Genomic DNA, 16,989 nt, shown 5'->3' with positions numbered 1-16,989 from the left:
TTACTAAAAAGATAACTGAATACATTTTGGCCAAGATTTATGATGAAATACTATTTATTTGCAAAATTTTCTAAGGAAAACATTTTTTCAAAATTTTTGGACTTTCATTTATATAGCAAAAAAAAAAAAAAAATCCCAGTGGTGAATAAATACCACCAAAATAAAGCTTTATCTGTCTCAAAAAAATTTATATGGGTACAGTGTTGCATGACCGCACAATTGTCAAAGTGTGATAGTGCTGAAAGCTGAAAATTGGCCTGGACAGGAAGGGGGGGAAAGTGTCCGGACAGGAAGGGGGGGAAAGTGTCCGGACAGGAAGGGGGGGAAAGTGTCCGGACAGGAAGGGGGGGAAAGTGTCCGGACTGGAAGGGGGGGAAAGTGTCTGGACTGGAAGGGGGGGGGGGGGGGGAAGTGTCCGGACTGGAAGGGGGGGGGGGGGGGGAAAGTGTCCGGACTGGAAGGGGGGGGGGGGGGGGGGAAAGTGTCCGGACTGGAAGGGGGGGAAAGTGTCCGGACTGGAAGGGGGGGAAAGTGTCCGGACTGGAAGGGGGGGAAAGTGTCCGGACTGGAAGGGGGGGAAAGTGTCCGGACTGGAAGGGGGGGAAAGTGTCCGGACTGGAAGGGGGGGAAAGTGTCCGGACTGGAAGGGGGGGAAAGTGTCCGGACTGGAAGGGGGGGAAAGTGTCCGGACTGGAAGGGGGGGAAAGTGTCCGGACTGGAAGGGGGGGAAAGTGTCCGGACTGGAAGGGGGGGAAAGTGTCCGGACTGGAAGGGGGGGAAAGTGTCCGGACTGGAAGGGGGGGAAAGTGTCCGGACTGGAAGGGGGGGAAAGTGTCCGGACTGGAAGGGGGGAAAGTGTCCGGACTGGAAGGGGGGGAAAGTGTCCGGACTGGAAGGGGGGGAAAGTGTCCGGACTGGAAGGGGGGGAAAGTGTCCGGACTGGAAGGGGGGGAAAGTGTCCGGACTGGAAGGGGGGGAAAGTGTCCGGACTGGAAGGGGGGGAAAGTGTCCGGACTGGAAGGGGGGGAAAGTGTCCGGACTGGAAGGGGGGGAAAGTGTCCGGACTGGAAAGGGGGGAAAGTGTCCGGACTGGAAGGGGGGGAAAGTGTCCGGACTGGAAGGGGGGAAAGTGTCCGGACTGGAAGGGGGGGAAAGTGTCCGGACTGGAAGGGGGGGAAAGTGTCCGGACTGGAAGGGGGGGAAAGTGTCCGGACTGGAAGGGGGGAAAGTGTCCGGACTGGAAGGGGGGGAAAGTGTCCGGACTGGAAGGGGGGGAAAGTGTCCGGACTGGAAGGGGGGAAAGTGTCCGGACTGGAAGGGGGGAAAGTGTCCGGACTGGAAGGGGGGAAAGTGTCCGGACTGGAAGGGGGGAAAGTGTCCGGACTGGAAGGGGGGAAAGTGTCCGGACTGGAAGGGGGGAAAGTGTCCGGACTGGAAGTGGTTAAGAGACACTGTTTTAGTTGTGCTGCATCATTATGTGTATCATATACTGTTTGTGGGTTGATTTTTATATGTGACAGAAATGTCAGACTGGACCGGACTGAAGCGGGTTAATCCAGTGTTTACTGAGGAAATGAAACTTTATTCCTAAAAAAGAAAATGGGTGCTGAAAATCAAGGTATCTACAATGGACAGCCAAACATCTGTACGTCCTACAATTATTTAAAAAAAAATGCAATAATCACCTCATCCGTTTTTAAGGCATCCCCAGATTTCCCCTGCAAGGCCAGGCGAAGCTGTCTGATGTACACCTGTAATCCTCGGGCAAAGTACTGCAACCTACAGAACACAAAGAGAAGCAAACATTCAGTGATACACCATTAAACAGCTAGTTACTTTAACGCGGAGCTCCACCCAAAAGGGGAAGTTCCGCTTTAAGCCTTTGCCCCCGCTCCCCATTAAGGATCGGGTGAATACCTGAATGTGACAGGTACCCCCTCCCACTGCGATCGCCGATCGGAAGCGGAAGTTGTCCCTCCCCCCCTCTCTCTCCCTGTAGTCTTTTGGGACACGTGACAGATCCCAGAAGACTACAGGACCAATCACAAAGTGCAGCGCTTATCACGCATGCGCAGTCCGCCCCCTGCTGGAAGCCGCAAGCTGTCACAGCCGGGGGCCCACACTAAAGATGCCGACACCAGAGAGAGAAGACGGCCGGTGAAACCAGCGGTAGTGAGGACACCACTGAACCAAGGGACAGGTAAGTGCCTGAATTTTAAAAGTCAGCAGCTACAGTTTTTGTAGCCGCTGAGTTATTTTTTTTTTTTCAGCTGGAACTCCGCTTTAAACACCTCCACCGGGAAATGGGTGAAATTCTGCAACATAAAGAAAGAAAAGCGCACGGCCACCCTAGTGTAATCCAGTTTATTAAAACCAACCATTAACATCTGCACAGTATGCACTCACATGTTCCATGTAGAAAAAGGCATGTCTGTGTGTCCACCCCAACCACTCCCAATGGCCGCTGTACAATCCGGGCAGTATGGGTACCCTTCCTCCGTCGCCAGCTGACAACTATGAAGCCGCTGGAGCTAGTCAGCAGCATGGAGATGGTATTGCGCATGCGCCTGAACCTGACGGCGCAACGTTGCGTAGGCGACGGTCGTGCGGTGGCGAGAAACCTGAGGTGCAGTAGACAGACACAGACGTGTCGTGGTTGCCTAGATGACATATTTTGGAGGCGTGACCTCCTTTATCAAGTCACGCCCACGTTTGGATCCCATTATCCATACTGCCCGGATCGTACAGCGGCCATTGGGAGTGGTTGGGGTGGACACACACAGACATGCCTTTTTCTACATGGAACATGTGAGTGCGTATTGTGAAATGTTTATGGTTGGTTTTAATAAACTGGATCACACTAGGGTGGCCGTGCGCTCTTCTTTCTTTATGTTGCTACCAAAGCGAATAACTCTTTCACAACCCTGTTATCCCACCCCCTTCTCCATCACACTCACCCATCTGAACCACTTCCAGTCCGGACACTTTCACCCCCTTCCTGCCCAGGCCAATTTTCAGCTTTCAGCGCTATCACACTTTGAATGAAAATTGCGCGGTCATGCAACACTGTACCCATATGAATTTTTTTAGCATTTTTTTGAGACAGATAAAGCTTTATTTTGATATTTATTCACCGCTGGGATTTTTATTTATTTTGCTATTTAAATTAAAAAAAGTCCAAAAATTTTGAAAAAAAAAGGGTTTTTCTTACACAATTTTGCAAATAAATAATATTTCATCATAAATCTTGGCCAAATTTTATTCCGTTATCTTTTTTCGGAAAAAAAAAAAAATTACCCAAATTAGTTTATAACCAAAAATTATAATTTTTAAACTTTTTTTTTACATTTTTATTTTATTTTTTTATATTATTTATTCAAACCCACATGGAATGGTGCCCTTCTAATCAACTCCGCACAGTGTGATTTTATTTCATTTTTTTATATTGTTATTTATGTTTTTTTTTTTTTTTTTTTTTTTTTACATACTGTCACCCTAGCAGTACAGTGTCGCCATGGTGACACTGTACTACTTCTAATAAATATTTCATCATAAATCTTGGCCAAAATGTATTCAGTTCTCTTTTTAGTAAAAAAAAAAAAAAAAAAAAACCCAAATTAGTTTATAACCAAAAATTATAATTTTTAAACATGTTTTCCTTTTTTTTTTTTTTTATATTATTATTTATGTATTTGTTTTTACATACTGTCACCCTAGCAGTACAGTGTCGCCATGGTGACACTGTACTACTGGGGGGGTGATGAAAATTTTTTTTTTTTTTTTTTTTTTTTTTACACTGATTGCTTTTACACCCATAAAGGCTGTAAAAGCAATCATTTCTCCTCTCTGGCTGCATTCTTGCAGCCATTGAGAACTACTGTGTGAGCTGTGACTGGTCACAGCTTGTCACATGGTACAAGGCTGTTGTGAATAGCCCTGTACCATGTGATCTCTGTGATCATTCACAGATTTCACACGTAGCAAGCAATGATGTCAGAAGTGACATCTTGCTTACTACTCTGCATGTGATCACTGATTGGCTAATAAGTGATCACATGATCGGGACCTCGCGCAGAGGTCCCGTACGACGATCGGGTGTTCCACTGTGTCCGGAGGACACAGCGGGCAAAGGATCGCGGTTGCTGAGCGCTCCCAAGCAGGAGGCCATTTATAAACGGCCACCCGACCCTGCACTGCCACCGTCCAGCCGTTTATATACAATGGCCGGACGGGAGGTGGTTAAAGAAAAAAGTTCCTCTTTTTAAAACACAGCGCTAGTACTTTTTTTTGTGGTTATATTTGGCAGTTATAATATTCACCTTATTTTGAAGTCTTTAAGCTTCTCAGCATTCACTTTCCCGGTTAGAAAATCTGGATTCTTGCGCCCAAGTTGGTGGAAACTGAATAGTAAACATTCGACGTAGCTGAACTGAAGTTTTGGCTCCTCGTTAGACGAATTCTCCCCGTTTTCTACTTCCTCCGGAGGAAGCGGCATGTATTCCTAACAATGCAGAGGAGAATAATAAGAAATAGGCAGAGCCTGTAATCTGATGGGTGATACGGTTTCTCCATAAATACACCTGAAATCCTCAAAACCGAAACATGGCATCACAGCTAATGCAGGCCATAGATGGGTCGAAAATCGGCCGATTTTTCGGCCGAAAATAAAATCAGCCGATTTTCGGATCGTTAGTGGGCTAAATGTTCGGCCGTTTTTCGGTGTCTTGGCAGATTTTTTTTATCGGTAAAGTTGGAAAAAAATCGGCCGATCTTTTACCGATAAAAAAATCTGCGCATGAGCCGTGACCTGCAAGAGGAAGACAAAAAGAAGAAAAAAAAAAAGAAGAAGAGGATGAAGAAGAACAAGAACAAGAAGAAGATGAAGAAGAAGAAGAAGAAGAGGATGAAAAAGAAGAAGAAGAAGAGGATGAAAAAGAAGAAGAAGAAGAGGAAGATGAAAAAGAAGAAGAAGAAGAGGAAGATGAAAAAGAAGAAGAAGAAGAAGAGGAAGATGAAAAGAAGAAGAGGAAGATGAAAAAGAAGAAGAGGAAGATGAAGAAGAAGATGAAGAAGAAGAGGAAGATGAAAAGAAGAAGAGGAAGATGAAAAAGAAGAAGAGGAAGATGAAGAAGAAGATGAAGAAGAAGAGGATGAAGAAATGGATGAAGAAGAGGAAGAAGAAGAGGAAGAAGAGGAGGAAGAAGAGGAAGACGAAGAGGATGAAGAAGAAGAGGAATTCCAGTCCGGCAAAAAGTGTCCCTGCAGAGAGCTCCGCTATTTCTTTGACAGTTCCTTGACATTTATAGCGGTTGCAACAATGTATTTGTTTCCGAATAAAAACATCTGTATCCTAAATGGATACAAATAGATACATTGTTGCAACCGCTATAAATTTCAAGGAACTGTCAAAGAAATGCTCTCTGCAGGGACACTTTTTGCCGGCTGTAGACGGAATGAAAATCGGCCGATTTTTTTTACCGTTGCTGGTAACGTCGGCCGCTTGAACGACCGATTTTTCGTTTTTTTAAAAGAAAAATCGGCCGATTTTCGACCCGTCTATGGCCTGCATTACACAGAAGATTTACACTCAATGGCCACTTGATTAAGTACATCTGTTCAACTGCTTAGTAACACAAATTGCTAATCAGCCAATCACATGGCAGCAACTCAACTTTTTCTGCGTGGAAGTAAATGCTACATGAATCATCTGCCCTTACTCAAGATGGCCACAGCCAGAAATGCTAGGGGGGCAATGTACTACTTATGGGGGGGTGATGAAGATTTTTTCTTTTTACATATTGCTTTTACACCCATATAGGATGTAAAAGCAACCATTTCTCTTTCTCTCTGTCTGCATTCTTGCACTCATTGAGAAGTACTGAGTGAGCTGTGATTGGTCACAGCTTGTCACATGGTACACGGCTGTTGTGAATAGCCCTGTACCATGTGACCTCTGTGATCATTCACAGATTTCACACGTAGTAAGCAATGATGTCACAAGTGACATCTTGCTTACTACTTTGCATGTGATCACTGATTGGCCAATCAGTGATCACATGATCGGGACCTCGTACAGAGGTCTCATCTGACGATCGGTGTTTCACTGTGTCCGGAGGACACAGCGGGCACCGGATCGCGGTGCTGCGCGCTCCGAGGGAGCACGCACAAGCAGGGTGCGGGGAGGCCGTTTATAAACGGCCACCCGACCCTGCACTGCCACCGTCCGGCCGTTTATATGCAACGGCCGGTCGGGAAGTGGTTAAAGTCCCCTATTTGTGGGAAGCCACTCCCCTTTATGTTGGCCAATGTGCCATCTCACTTACCAAAAGCTTCTCAAAGAGTTTGTTTAAATTTGATTCAAGTTTGTCCATATCTCCGCAGAATGAGCTCATCTCAGCCAGAAGCTTCAACACCTGAAAAAACATTATTATTTCAACGTTTTACCACTAAAACCTGTATTTTTTACATCTCAGCCAATTCATAAAATGTGGACAGAAAAAACAGGATATAAAAGGTGCCAGAGACACCAGGTTTCAGCAACAGAGGCAGTGCTGTCAATCCGGAAACAGTGAGTAGGACTAGATGTAGTCAGGTGATGATTGACAAGCTACAGGCCTGTGAGTCAGCAGTGACAAAGCTGATGGCCACACCCCCTACAGCATCTTCTCCTCCCACTGTAGTGGCAACTATGCTCTGAATTCAAGAGCAGTGCAGCAGCGTTGCCACACAAATCACAAGAAAATGCATTAGGTGGACTTCAATGGCAGGATCAACAAGTTTTTGTGGGACTTTGCAGTGGGTGTCGAAAACAAAGTGATATTAAAACTTCAATTTTTTAACCCCTTGGCGCCAGCGCCTCCCGGCCCTTTAAGGGTTTCAGAAGCCAGGAGGCGGGGCAGGGTTTTAAGGTCATGTGACCACCGTGATTCGCCGTCACGGTGGTCACATGATCGGGAAAGGTCCTGATCGAAAGAGGAGATCGGGACCTTTCTGTGAGTACCGGACGTGTGCTGGGAGTGCGCTCTCAGCACATATGTTTTTCTTAATTGCACACAGATGTGCGGCCGCTCGGCGTCTAGGCCCAGACGCCGGGAGGCCGCACATTTGTGTGCGGCTGCCGTGAAGAACACGTTATACTGTACATACCTGCTCTGTGTAACAGTATTGCACAGAGCAGCCCCGATCCACCCCTTTGCGGGTTCCCTGCTGGTGCTCCTAGCTCCACTTCTTCAGTGAGGCTTATGGAGGCACTCGTGCAGGGTTGCTTACGAGCCACCCCGTCTGCATCTACAGACAGGGCGGCTCAGCCCCGCCCCCCAGTCACAGAATTTTAATTGACAGCAACAGAAGCCAATAGCTTCCACTGCTATCAATCTGCCCATTGAGAAGGAACAGAGCCGGCAGAGCCTTTGCAACCGCTTGAAAGGCAGATGCACTTACAAAAAGCTGAATGCTAGCCTTCCCTTCAGGCTTACACAGTACAGACTCATTCCTTGTACTGAACTTGCTTACTCTGTTTTAACTGCACACTGATCTACTCATAGTGTGCATTAAAAGCTGAACAGCAAGATAGAGCATGACTCATTTCCAAGCTGGAGGACGTCCAGCATCATCTACCTCTTTCTTCTCCAGCCTTACTGTCCCTTGCATCACATGCAGGTGATACCACAGCTTCCCGTTTTTAGAAAGCTATGTACAGTCCTTTGTAGACTCCTTCCTCCAGCCATGATCTTCCTGCATTGCATGGAGAAGCAAAGAATTCTAGTGATGACATCACTAGGTGTAAAATAAGGCATGTAATAAACATGGAAAGTGTGACGGGAGTGACTTTGGGGGGTGGGGAGACCCCTGTCTCAGCCCCCCAAATCCCTATTATGTGTAAGTCGCCCTGTGCCTGTTAGGGGTAGAGGGTGATCTGTCCTGCTATTGTGTGTCTTGCTTGACAGCAAACTATTATGGGATGTATGGGTTTGGGTATTGTCTACTGCCACCTGGTGTATCCCATTGTTCACTGCCATGCGGCTGCATCCCATTGTTCTAGCAAACTATTATGGGTTGTGATGTTTCCGGCAGCCCTTCCCCCTGATGGGATGGCCTGCTGATGTGTTTCCAGTCTGGGTGTGTATTTCCCCACCCTGTGTATATATCTTGTATCTGTGTTAAAATAAAGCAGTCAATTTCCTGTCTTTCATACAAGCCTGGTGCTGTCTATTCCTGTGTGGTCAGCGGTGGTGTCCGTGGTCGGTGTTCGAACAGGGAAGCGGGAGTTTAACGGAAATACCCTAGTGCGGTCTGGGTCCGGTTCCGTTACAGAAAGTTTTTTTTTAATAATTTCCTTAGCATGTGAAAAGGAGGGAAGGAGGAACCAGCAAAGGCAAAATTAGGTAATAATAATTGGATGGCCATTTATTTTTTCACAGATTATAGAGTTTCGAATTTATCATTTGCTAGGAACCGGGTAGCAACAGCCTCTTATAGGAGTTGCCTTGCAATGTATTGTACCCACTCGCAGGGCCAATTTGGTCTTCCACTCTGTTTGGATCAAGGGAGAAAAAATACTATAATAGCAAAATGAAACCCACTCCAACAAGGACCTCATCTAGAAACTGAATGCAGTGATCATGCTGTGACTGAAGCTCAGGACCTCAGTGCAGCAAGATCATAGAGTGACTTCAGATACCAAAAGGACACACTTACTTCCAACTGGACATCGATGCCCTCTGCTGGGCTGGTCAGGGAACTCAGAATGGGAAGCACTTGCTCACAAAAGTAGGTCACAAATTTAGTAGAGTGAACATTTTTCTAGAAAGAGGAAAAAAAAAAAGACATTAATGTTTAAAGTCATCACAGTGCTTTATTCTGTTCCCCTCTAGACAAACTAAATACTTACAGAAAAAAGTGGCACAGCTTGCCGCATACACTGCAGGAGGCGATCCACAGAGTCGGGGTCGGCGGGGTTGAGGGTCTGATAGAGACCCGCCTGCTCAGATACTAGATCTACCAGCTGCTGTCGGCCGCTAACTGTCTGTAATGTCTTTAGAGAGGACAGGATCTTCATAAACAGGACAAATTCCTCCCCGGTGACGTCATCCAGCACCTGCAAAATGCCAAAGGAATATTAAAAAAAGAACAAAAATAAAAAAAGGCAAAAGCTTCTCATTAGAACCCTTCCTAGAAGATGGAGGGACCACCAAACACTCTTCTGCCCACTCAGACATCTGCATTGTGTTTAGTGTTTTCAAATTGTCCCTTGGATCCTGTCAGGTACCCGCTTCCACCTCCGCTAGAATCTTCTAGGCAATACCTGCTTTGTTGAAACTAGTTCAAAAGTTGCACAGCCACACTATTAAAGAAAATGCATGAATGATTATTCCTGCTCACAGGCGTGCTGCCAACAGGCATATTTGGATAAATGATCCATTTCTTCCACCTGCTCCTCGAGTATCTTTGTGTACAGCTCACCTTCTTGGATTCTGAAAAAATGTAGTCTTCCACCTCTTTAGTCATCACATCTTCAGGAACGGTTTTCAGTTTGTTAGAGAGGAACTTAATGGCTCTCTCACGTACAATGTCTTCACCTTGAAGAATCTGGCTGAATAATCCCCCGAGGGTGCCTGTATAAAACAAGATTTATTACCCACCAATTTATTATTATTTATTATCTTATGATCAGCTACTCAATCATTTCTAACATTTATTTATTTCAGATACTTATATAGCGCCATCAATGTATGCAGTGCTTTACATATATATTGTACATTCACATCAGTCCCTAACCCTCAAGGGGCGTACAATCTAAGGTCCCTAACTCACATTCATTCATACACATACTAGGGGCAATGTAGACAGGAGCCAATTAACCTACCAGCATGTCTTTGGAGTGTGGGAGGAAACCGGAGTACATGGAGGAAACCCACGCAGGCACAAGGAGAACATGCAAACTCCAGGCAGGAGGTGCCGTGGTTGGGATTTGAACCGACGACCCCAGAACTGCCAGGCAGAAGTGCTAACCACTTAGCCACTGTGCCGCCCCAATTGTTGCCTAAACCAGTGGTCTTCATACTGCGGCTCGAGGGCCAGATGTTGCGTCATTTTATCTGGTCCTTGGGGCATTATTTCCTCACTATCAGCAACAGTGAGGCACTATTCCCCCACTGACACCAATGATGGGGCACTAGTCCTCCCACTGACACCAATGATGGGGCACTAGTCCTCCCACTGACACCAATGATGGGGCACTAGTCCTCCCACTGACACCAATGATGGGGCACTATTCCTCCCACTGACACCAATGATGGGGCACTATTCCTCCCACTGACACCAATGATGGGGCACAATTCCTCCCACTGACACCATTGATGGGGCACTATTCCTCCTACTGACACCAATGATGGGCACTATTCCTCCCACTGATACCAATGATGGGCACTATTCCTCCCACTGACACCAATGATGGGGCACTATTCCTCCCACTGACACCAATGATGGGGCACTATTCCTCCCACTGACACCAATGATGGGGCACTATTCCTCCCACTGACACCATTGATGGGGCACTATTCTCCTACTGACACCAATGATGGGGCACTATTCCTCCCACTGATACCAATGATGGGCACTATTCCTTCCACTGATACCAATGATGGGGCACTATTCCTCCCACTGACACCAATGATGGGGCACTATTCCTCCCATTGACTTCTGCAGTGCATGGGGTAATGTAATCCTTCTGTCGACAAGATCTTTTTTGGGAGTAGCCCAAATCTTGCAAGATGATGTTGCAGCACAGTGCAGGATCATCATCTTGCCAGATTTGGGCTACTAGGCATTCTGGCATTTCGAGATCTGCCTGGAAGCAGAATGACATCTGCCCTTGCACTGCGAGAGGACGTTCGGAAAAGGTAATTATATTATTTAGTCTCCCCAACATGTAGTTTTACAGCATTTTTTTTGTATTACTCCCTCATGCAAAAAAAAAAAAAAAATTATGTGGTTTGAGATCAGCACTGCTTTTGCTATCTTCAGAGTCGTTGGGCTGCTTAGTACTGCACATAGGCCCCAATGTAGGAGTGTCAAACTGGTGGCCCTCCAGATGTTGTGAAACTACAAGTCCCATCATGCCTCTGCCTTTGGGAGTTATGTTTGTAACTGTCAATCTTGCAATGACTCATGGGACTTGCAGTTTGGCAACAGCTGGAGGTCCGCCAGTTTGACACCCATGTTCGAATGCATCAGCCATTCAAACCTACAGGAAGTCTGCGTGTTCAATACATTCTATACAGCAGTATTCCTCAACCTTTTTTTCTGTCAAGGCACCCTTTAAAATTCTGCATGATCCCGAGGTACCACATTCTAATATGGAAAAAAACCTAAAATAATAGCTTTACATATCGCAGCGGTATTCGCATACATAGGACACCCAACATTGAAGGTGATTTATTCTTCCAAAGTCTAGGGCTTCAAAAGCCATCATTAGTCCATGGTCCATGCGTGTCATTAGTCCATGGGTGTAATCTGTCCAAGCATGGGGAAGTCTAGGGCTTCAAAAGCCATCATTACTCCATGGTCCATGGGTGTCATCAGTCTATGGGTGTAATCTGGCCAAGCGTGGGGGTGTCTAGGGCTTAAAACGCCATCATTACTCCATGGTCCATGGGTGTAATCTGTCCAAGCGTGGGGGAGTATAGGGCTTCAAAAGCTATCATTCCATGGGTGTAATCTGTCCAAGCGTGGGGGAGTCTAGGGCTTTAAAAGTCATCATTACTGCATGGTCCATGGGTGTCATCAGTCCATGTGTGTAATCTGGCCAAGCGTGGGGGAGTCTACGGCTTCAAAAGCCATCATTACTCCATGGTCCATGGGTGTCATCAGTCCATGTGTGTAATCTGGCCAAGCGTGGGGGAGTGTAGGGCTTCAAAAGCCATCATTACTCCATAGATGTAATCTGTCCAAGCATGACGGAGTCTAGGGCCTCAAAAGCCATCATTACTCCATGGTCCATGGGTGTCATCAGTCCATGGGTGTAACCTGGCCAAGCATGGGGGAGTGTAGGGCTTCAAAAGCCATCATTACTCCATGGTCCATGGGTGTCATCAGTCCATGGGTGTAACCTGGCCAAGCGTGGGGGAGTCTAGGGCTTCAAAAGCCATCATTACTCCATAGGTGTAATCTGTCCAAGCATGGCGGAGTCTAGGGCCTCAAAAGCCATCATTACTCCATGGTACAAGGGTGTCATCAGTCCATGGGTGTAATCTGGCCAAGCGTAGGGGAGTCTAGGGCTTCAAAAGCCATCATTACTCCATGGGTGTAATCTGTCCAAACACAGCAGAGTCTAGGGCTTCAAAAACCATCATTACTCTATGGTCCATGGGTGTCATCTGTCCATGAGAAATTATATAGATGGCTTAAAACTGGTGGGGGCTTTAGATTTTACCAATTTCTGAAGCAGCTCACGAGTCTGAGACAAAACTGAGAGATGCTCTGAGCAAAAGGAAAAAAAACTCATAGAAAAATTCTTAGGCCGAGCCCTTCTGTTACCACGAGTGTTCTCAAAACTGGTTCCCCCAGCACAGAAAATGTTACCAGAAGAGACACTGCACTCTTACCTTTGCCATCAATTTTGAATATACTCAGCAAGGCGTTGTTCACCAAGTTAAATTCGGCAGAGTCATCTAAAAACGGAAAGGTTAAGGTTAGAAATATATACAACAAACCCAAATATACAAAGTGTAACCTTAGGAGAGGTCACAAAACCTACTACCTGGGTGAGAATAGGAGCAGGCATAAACTACAGCTGCTATCGTTAACCCCCCCCCCCCCCGGTCACACCAATACAGACTTTGAAATTGTGCCTCTTACAGTTTTTTGGGGGCTTCTGCTGTCCCGGTTCGTTCGGCCCTCACTTTTATGAGGCAACATTTTTGAAGCATTTATGTCTTTTAAGCAATTATTTATTTTGCATTTTCATATACTGTAACTCTGAAAAAAATCGACTGCTGAACACAAGTTTTCTGCGTTAAAAGAAACGACTGTAAACTCAACTGCCTGTAAACGACTGTAAATGATGATGTGTACATGGAGACATAGGAACCCATTAGGGAGAGTTCAGGGGCTGCTGAAAGAAATGCAGAACAGTTCCTAAACGTGAGTTTATCAGCTGCAGTGTACATGAGCTCTAAGTGGCTGTCTATTTTAGCAATAAAGGAGCTGTTTTTTGCACTTTGTTTTACATGATTATTATACCTGAAGAGTATTCAGGAGGAAGTATTCCTCTATTATTATTATTATTATACAGCATTTATAAAGCGCCAACAGTTCGCTCAGCGCTGTACATTACAATGGGAGACAATACATGAGACAGTACAATGCAATACACGAGGAGTTCGAGGGCCCTGCTCCTCGGAGCTTACAATCTAGGAGGGAGGGGATAGTGGTACAGGAGGAGATAGCTGTGGGGGATGGAGTGGTAGGAAGAGTGGAGGAGGTCGGCAAGTTAGCAGGGGGTGGGGTAGGCTTCCCTGAAGTGGTGGGTTTTCAGGGTGCGCCTAAAGGAGAGGAGAGTAGTGATAATCTGATGGGTTGGGGCAGGGAGTTCCAGAGGATGGGTGACACCCTGGAGAAGTCCTGGAGGCGGGCATGGGAGGAGGAGACCAGGGAACTAGAGAGAAGGAGGTCTTGTGAGGAGCGGAGTGTGCGTGCTGGGCGGTACTTGGATATTAGGTCAGTGATGTAGTTCGGGGCAGTATGGTGGACAGCTTTGTACGTCAGTGTTAGGATTTTGAATTTGATCCGTTGCGCAATCGGAAGCCAGTGGAGGGATTGGCAGAGGGGGGTGGAGGACACTGAGTGGAGGCCAGTGGAGGGATTGGCAGAGGGGGGTGGCGGAGATGGAGCGGTTGGAAAGGTGAATGAGTCTGGCAGCCGTATTCAGGATGGACTGAAGCGGGGATAGCCAGCGGCGAGGCAGGCCAGTGAGGAGGGAGTTGCAGTAGTCGAGTCGTGATATGATGAGGGAGTGGATGAGCTGTTTAGTGGTTTCTGGGGTTAGGAACATGCGGATTTTGGTGATGTTGCGGAGGTGGAGTCTGCATGAGTTTGTTAAAGATTGGACTTGGGGCTGGAAGGATAGGTTGGAGTCCAGAATGACACCAAGTACTCTGGCCTGTGGGGCGGCCTGATAGTGGCATTGTTGGATGTGATGGAGAAGTGAATGGGGGGAAGACTAGGAGCTCGGTTTTGGAGAGGTTCAGTTTAAGGAAGTGGAGTGACATCCAGTCTGATATGTCATTCAGGTTTGTGATTTGGGTGGAGACTGAGGGGGTGAGGCTCTATGCCACCCTAAGTGCCTCCATATTAGGAATCCATGATCATATGAAATGATTGCCAGCTAAGCCGATTTTGGAAATTGGAGGAGAGGAAGCAGATCAATACGAATCGATTTTTTATCCCACCGAGAGATATCCATTGAGCGTTTTTTGCCAACCATGAGAGTGAGGGGGCAACACCATTTGGTGAGTGTATACCTGAAAGGGGGGACACTGGATTCTTTCACACGTGGTGATTTATTTTGAAGAAATTGAAGTTATTTGGTGGATAAGAATTGTTTTTGGACTTTCTTTTTCACTTCTGCTGTTTTTTATGTCCACATTTCATTCACTTATAATTCTGCGCTACTGAATCACTTTGAGTGTTCATTTATGTGTTATATTCATTTTGTTTTGGAAATGGCAGCAATTTTGAATTTCTTTTTTTAAAATTCATTTTGCTTTATTTATTTATTTCAGGTACATTTATAGCGCCGTCAATTTGCGCAGCACTTTTCCTATATATTGTACATTCACATCAGTCCCCAACCCTCAAGGGGTGTACAATCTAAGGTCCCTAACTCACATTCATACATACACATACTAGGGACAATTTAGACAGGATCCAATTAACCTACCAGCATGTCTTTGGAGTGTGGGAGGAAACCGGAGTACCCGGAGGAAACCCACGCAAGCACAGGGAGAACATGCAAACTCCAGGCAGGAGGTGCCGTGGCTGGGATTAGAACCAATAACCCGAGTACTGCCAGGTGGAAGTGCTAACCATTATCCAGTGTGCTGCCCACATTCTTTACGTATTCAGCACAGTTTTCTTTCTTTTGTATACTTATATTATTCACATTTCCCTGGATTGCTTGGTGTCAGCATAGACTGTTAGAAGTGACTCATGCAGATAGCAGAGAGGAGACTGAAATCACACTCGGTGCTTTAGAATGAGGCAACTGCACACTGTAGAAGGATATGCTCTGTTCATTTTTCAGTTTAGAGGTTTACAACCTTTACACGTTAAACTATTTACTCGGATCTAAGAGAATCTGTCATTTTTCAAAAGAAGGCTACAGATGTAAACTTACAGATAATTTTGAAAAGCAGTTTTGTGTGTCTGCAAAGTTTTCAAATGGTGAGGCATATTGATCTAGTGACAGCCCACAGTGAGTGAGGTCTGAATTCTGCTCTGTGTGTTATACAATACCTGACTGCAGAAGCTGTGCCAGAATATCGGCCACGCGTGGAAGGTTCTCCCCCGTTGCAAACTGTGAGAGCTCTTTGATAGCTTGTCTTCGGATCTAATAAACAATGGAAAGTTGAGAGTCAGTGCAGAAATGGTATTGGCTATCACAATGGCTTTGACTCCAAGGGGGAGATTTACTATTATTATTATTATACAGGATTTACATATTATTATACAGGATTTATATATTATTATTATTATACAGGATTTATATATTATTATTATTATACAGGATTTATATATTATTATTATACAGGATTTATATATTATTATTATACAGGATTTACATATTATTATTCAGGATTTATATATTATTATTATTATTATACAGGATTTATATATTATTATTATACAGGATTTACATATTATTATTATACAGGATTTACATATTATTATTATACAGGATTTACATATTATTATTCGGGATTTATATATTATTATTATACAGGATTTATATATTATTATTATTATACAGGATTTATATATTATTATTATTATACAGGATTTATATATTATTATTATTATACAGGATTTATATATTATTATTATTATACAGGATTTATATATTATTATTATACAGGATTTATATATTATTATTATACAGGATTTACATATTATTATTCAGGATTTATATATTATTATTATTATTATACAGGATTTATATATTATTATTATACAGGATTTATATATTATTATTATACAGGATTTACATATTATTATTATACAGGATTTACATATTATTATTATACAGGATTTACATATTATTATTCGGGATTTATATATTATTATTATACAGGATTTATATATTATTATTATTATACAGGATTTATATATTATTATAATACAGGATTTATATATTATTATACAGGATTTATATATTATTATTATACAGGATTTATATATTATTATTATACAGGATTTATATATTATTATTATACAGGATTTATATATTATTATTATACAGGATTTATATATTATTATTATACAGGATTTATTATTATTATACAGGATTTATTTATTATTATTATTATACAGGATTTATTTATTATTATTATTATTATACAGGATTTATATATTATTATTATTATTATTATAATACAGGATTTATATACTATTATTATTATACAGGATTTATATATTATTATTATACAGGATTTATATATTATTATACAGGATTTATATTATTATAATACAGGATTTATATTATTATACAGGATTTATATTCTATTATTATACAGGATTTATATATTATTATACAGGATTTATATATTATTATAATACAGGATTTATGGCGCCAACAGTTTGCTCAGCGCTTTACAATATAACGGGAGACAATACAGCAACAATACAGTTCAATACAAGAGGGATAGGAGGGCCCTGATCCTTGGAGCTTACTAAAACTGGAGCACTCAGAATCTGATGCTGCTGTGCATG

At 43.9% G+C, this 16,989-nt stretch overlaps 1 protein-coding gene across 1 annotated transcript in view; it reads right to left on the bottom strand.

Annotated features, from left to right (window-relative positions):
* LOC149428641 (apoptosis inhibitor 5-B-like) overlaps nucleotides 1-15,610 on the bottom strand; it is a gene marked incomplete at both ends in the record, with an annotated part of 20,847 nt that extends 5,237 nt beyond the window's left edge. Inside the window, 8 exons of the mRNA XM_089667164.1 lie at nucleotides 1,686-1,779; nucleotides 4,320-4,501; nucleotides 6,324-6,413; nucleotides 8,698-8,802; nucleotides 8,891-9,097; nucleotides 9,463-9,614; nucleotides 12,606-12,671; nucleotides 15,517-15,610. Of these exons, the coding sequence (XP_089523290.1) occupies nucleotides 1,686-1,779; nucleotides 4,320-4,501; nucleotides 6,324-6,413; nucleotides 8,698-8,802; nucleotides 8,891-9,097; nucleotides 9,463-9,614; nucleotides 12,606-12,671; nucleotides 15,517-15,610 (990 nt within the window). The remainder of the gene's footprint in view (nucleotides 1-1,685; nucleotides 1,780-4,319; nucleotides 4,502-6,323; nucleotides 6,414-8,697; nucleotides 8,803-8,890; nucleotides 9,098-9,462; nucleotides 9,615-12,605; nucleotides 12,672-15,516) is intronic.
* Nucleotides 15,611-16,989: the final 1,379 nt, after the last annotated feature.

The sequence above is a fragment of the Staurois parvus genome, unplaced genomic scaffold, assembly GCF_062004578.1.
Source record: "Staurois parvus isolate SC_StPar_1 unplaced genomic scaffold, SC_StPar_1.0 ptg003067l, whole genome shotgun sequence".
Lineage (NCBI taxonomy): Eukaryota > Metazoa > Chordata > Amphibia > Anura > Ranidae > Staurois > Staurois parvus.
This window is presented reverse-complemented; position numbering and strand designations above follow the sequence as displayed.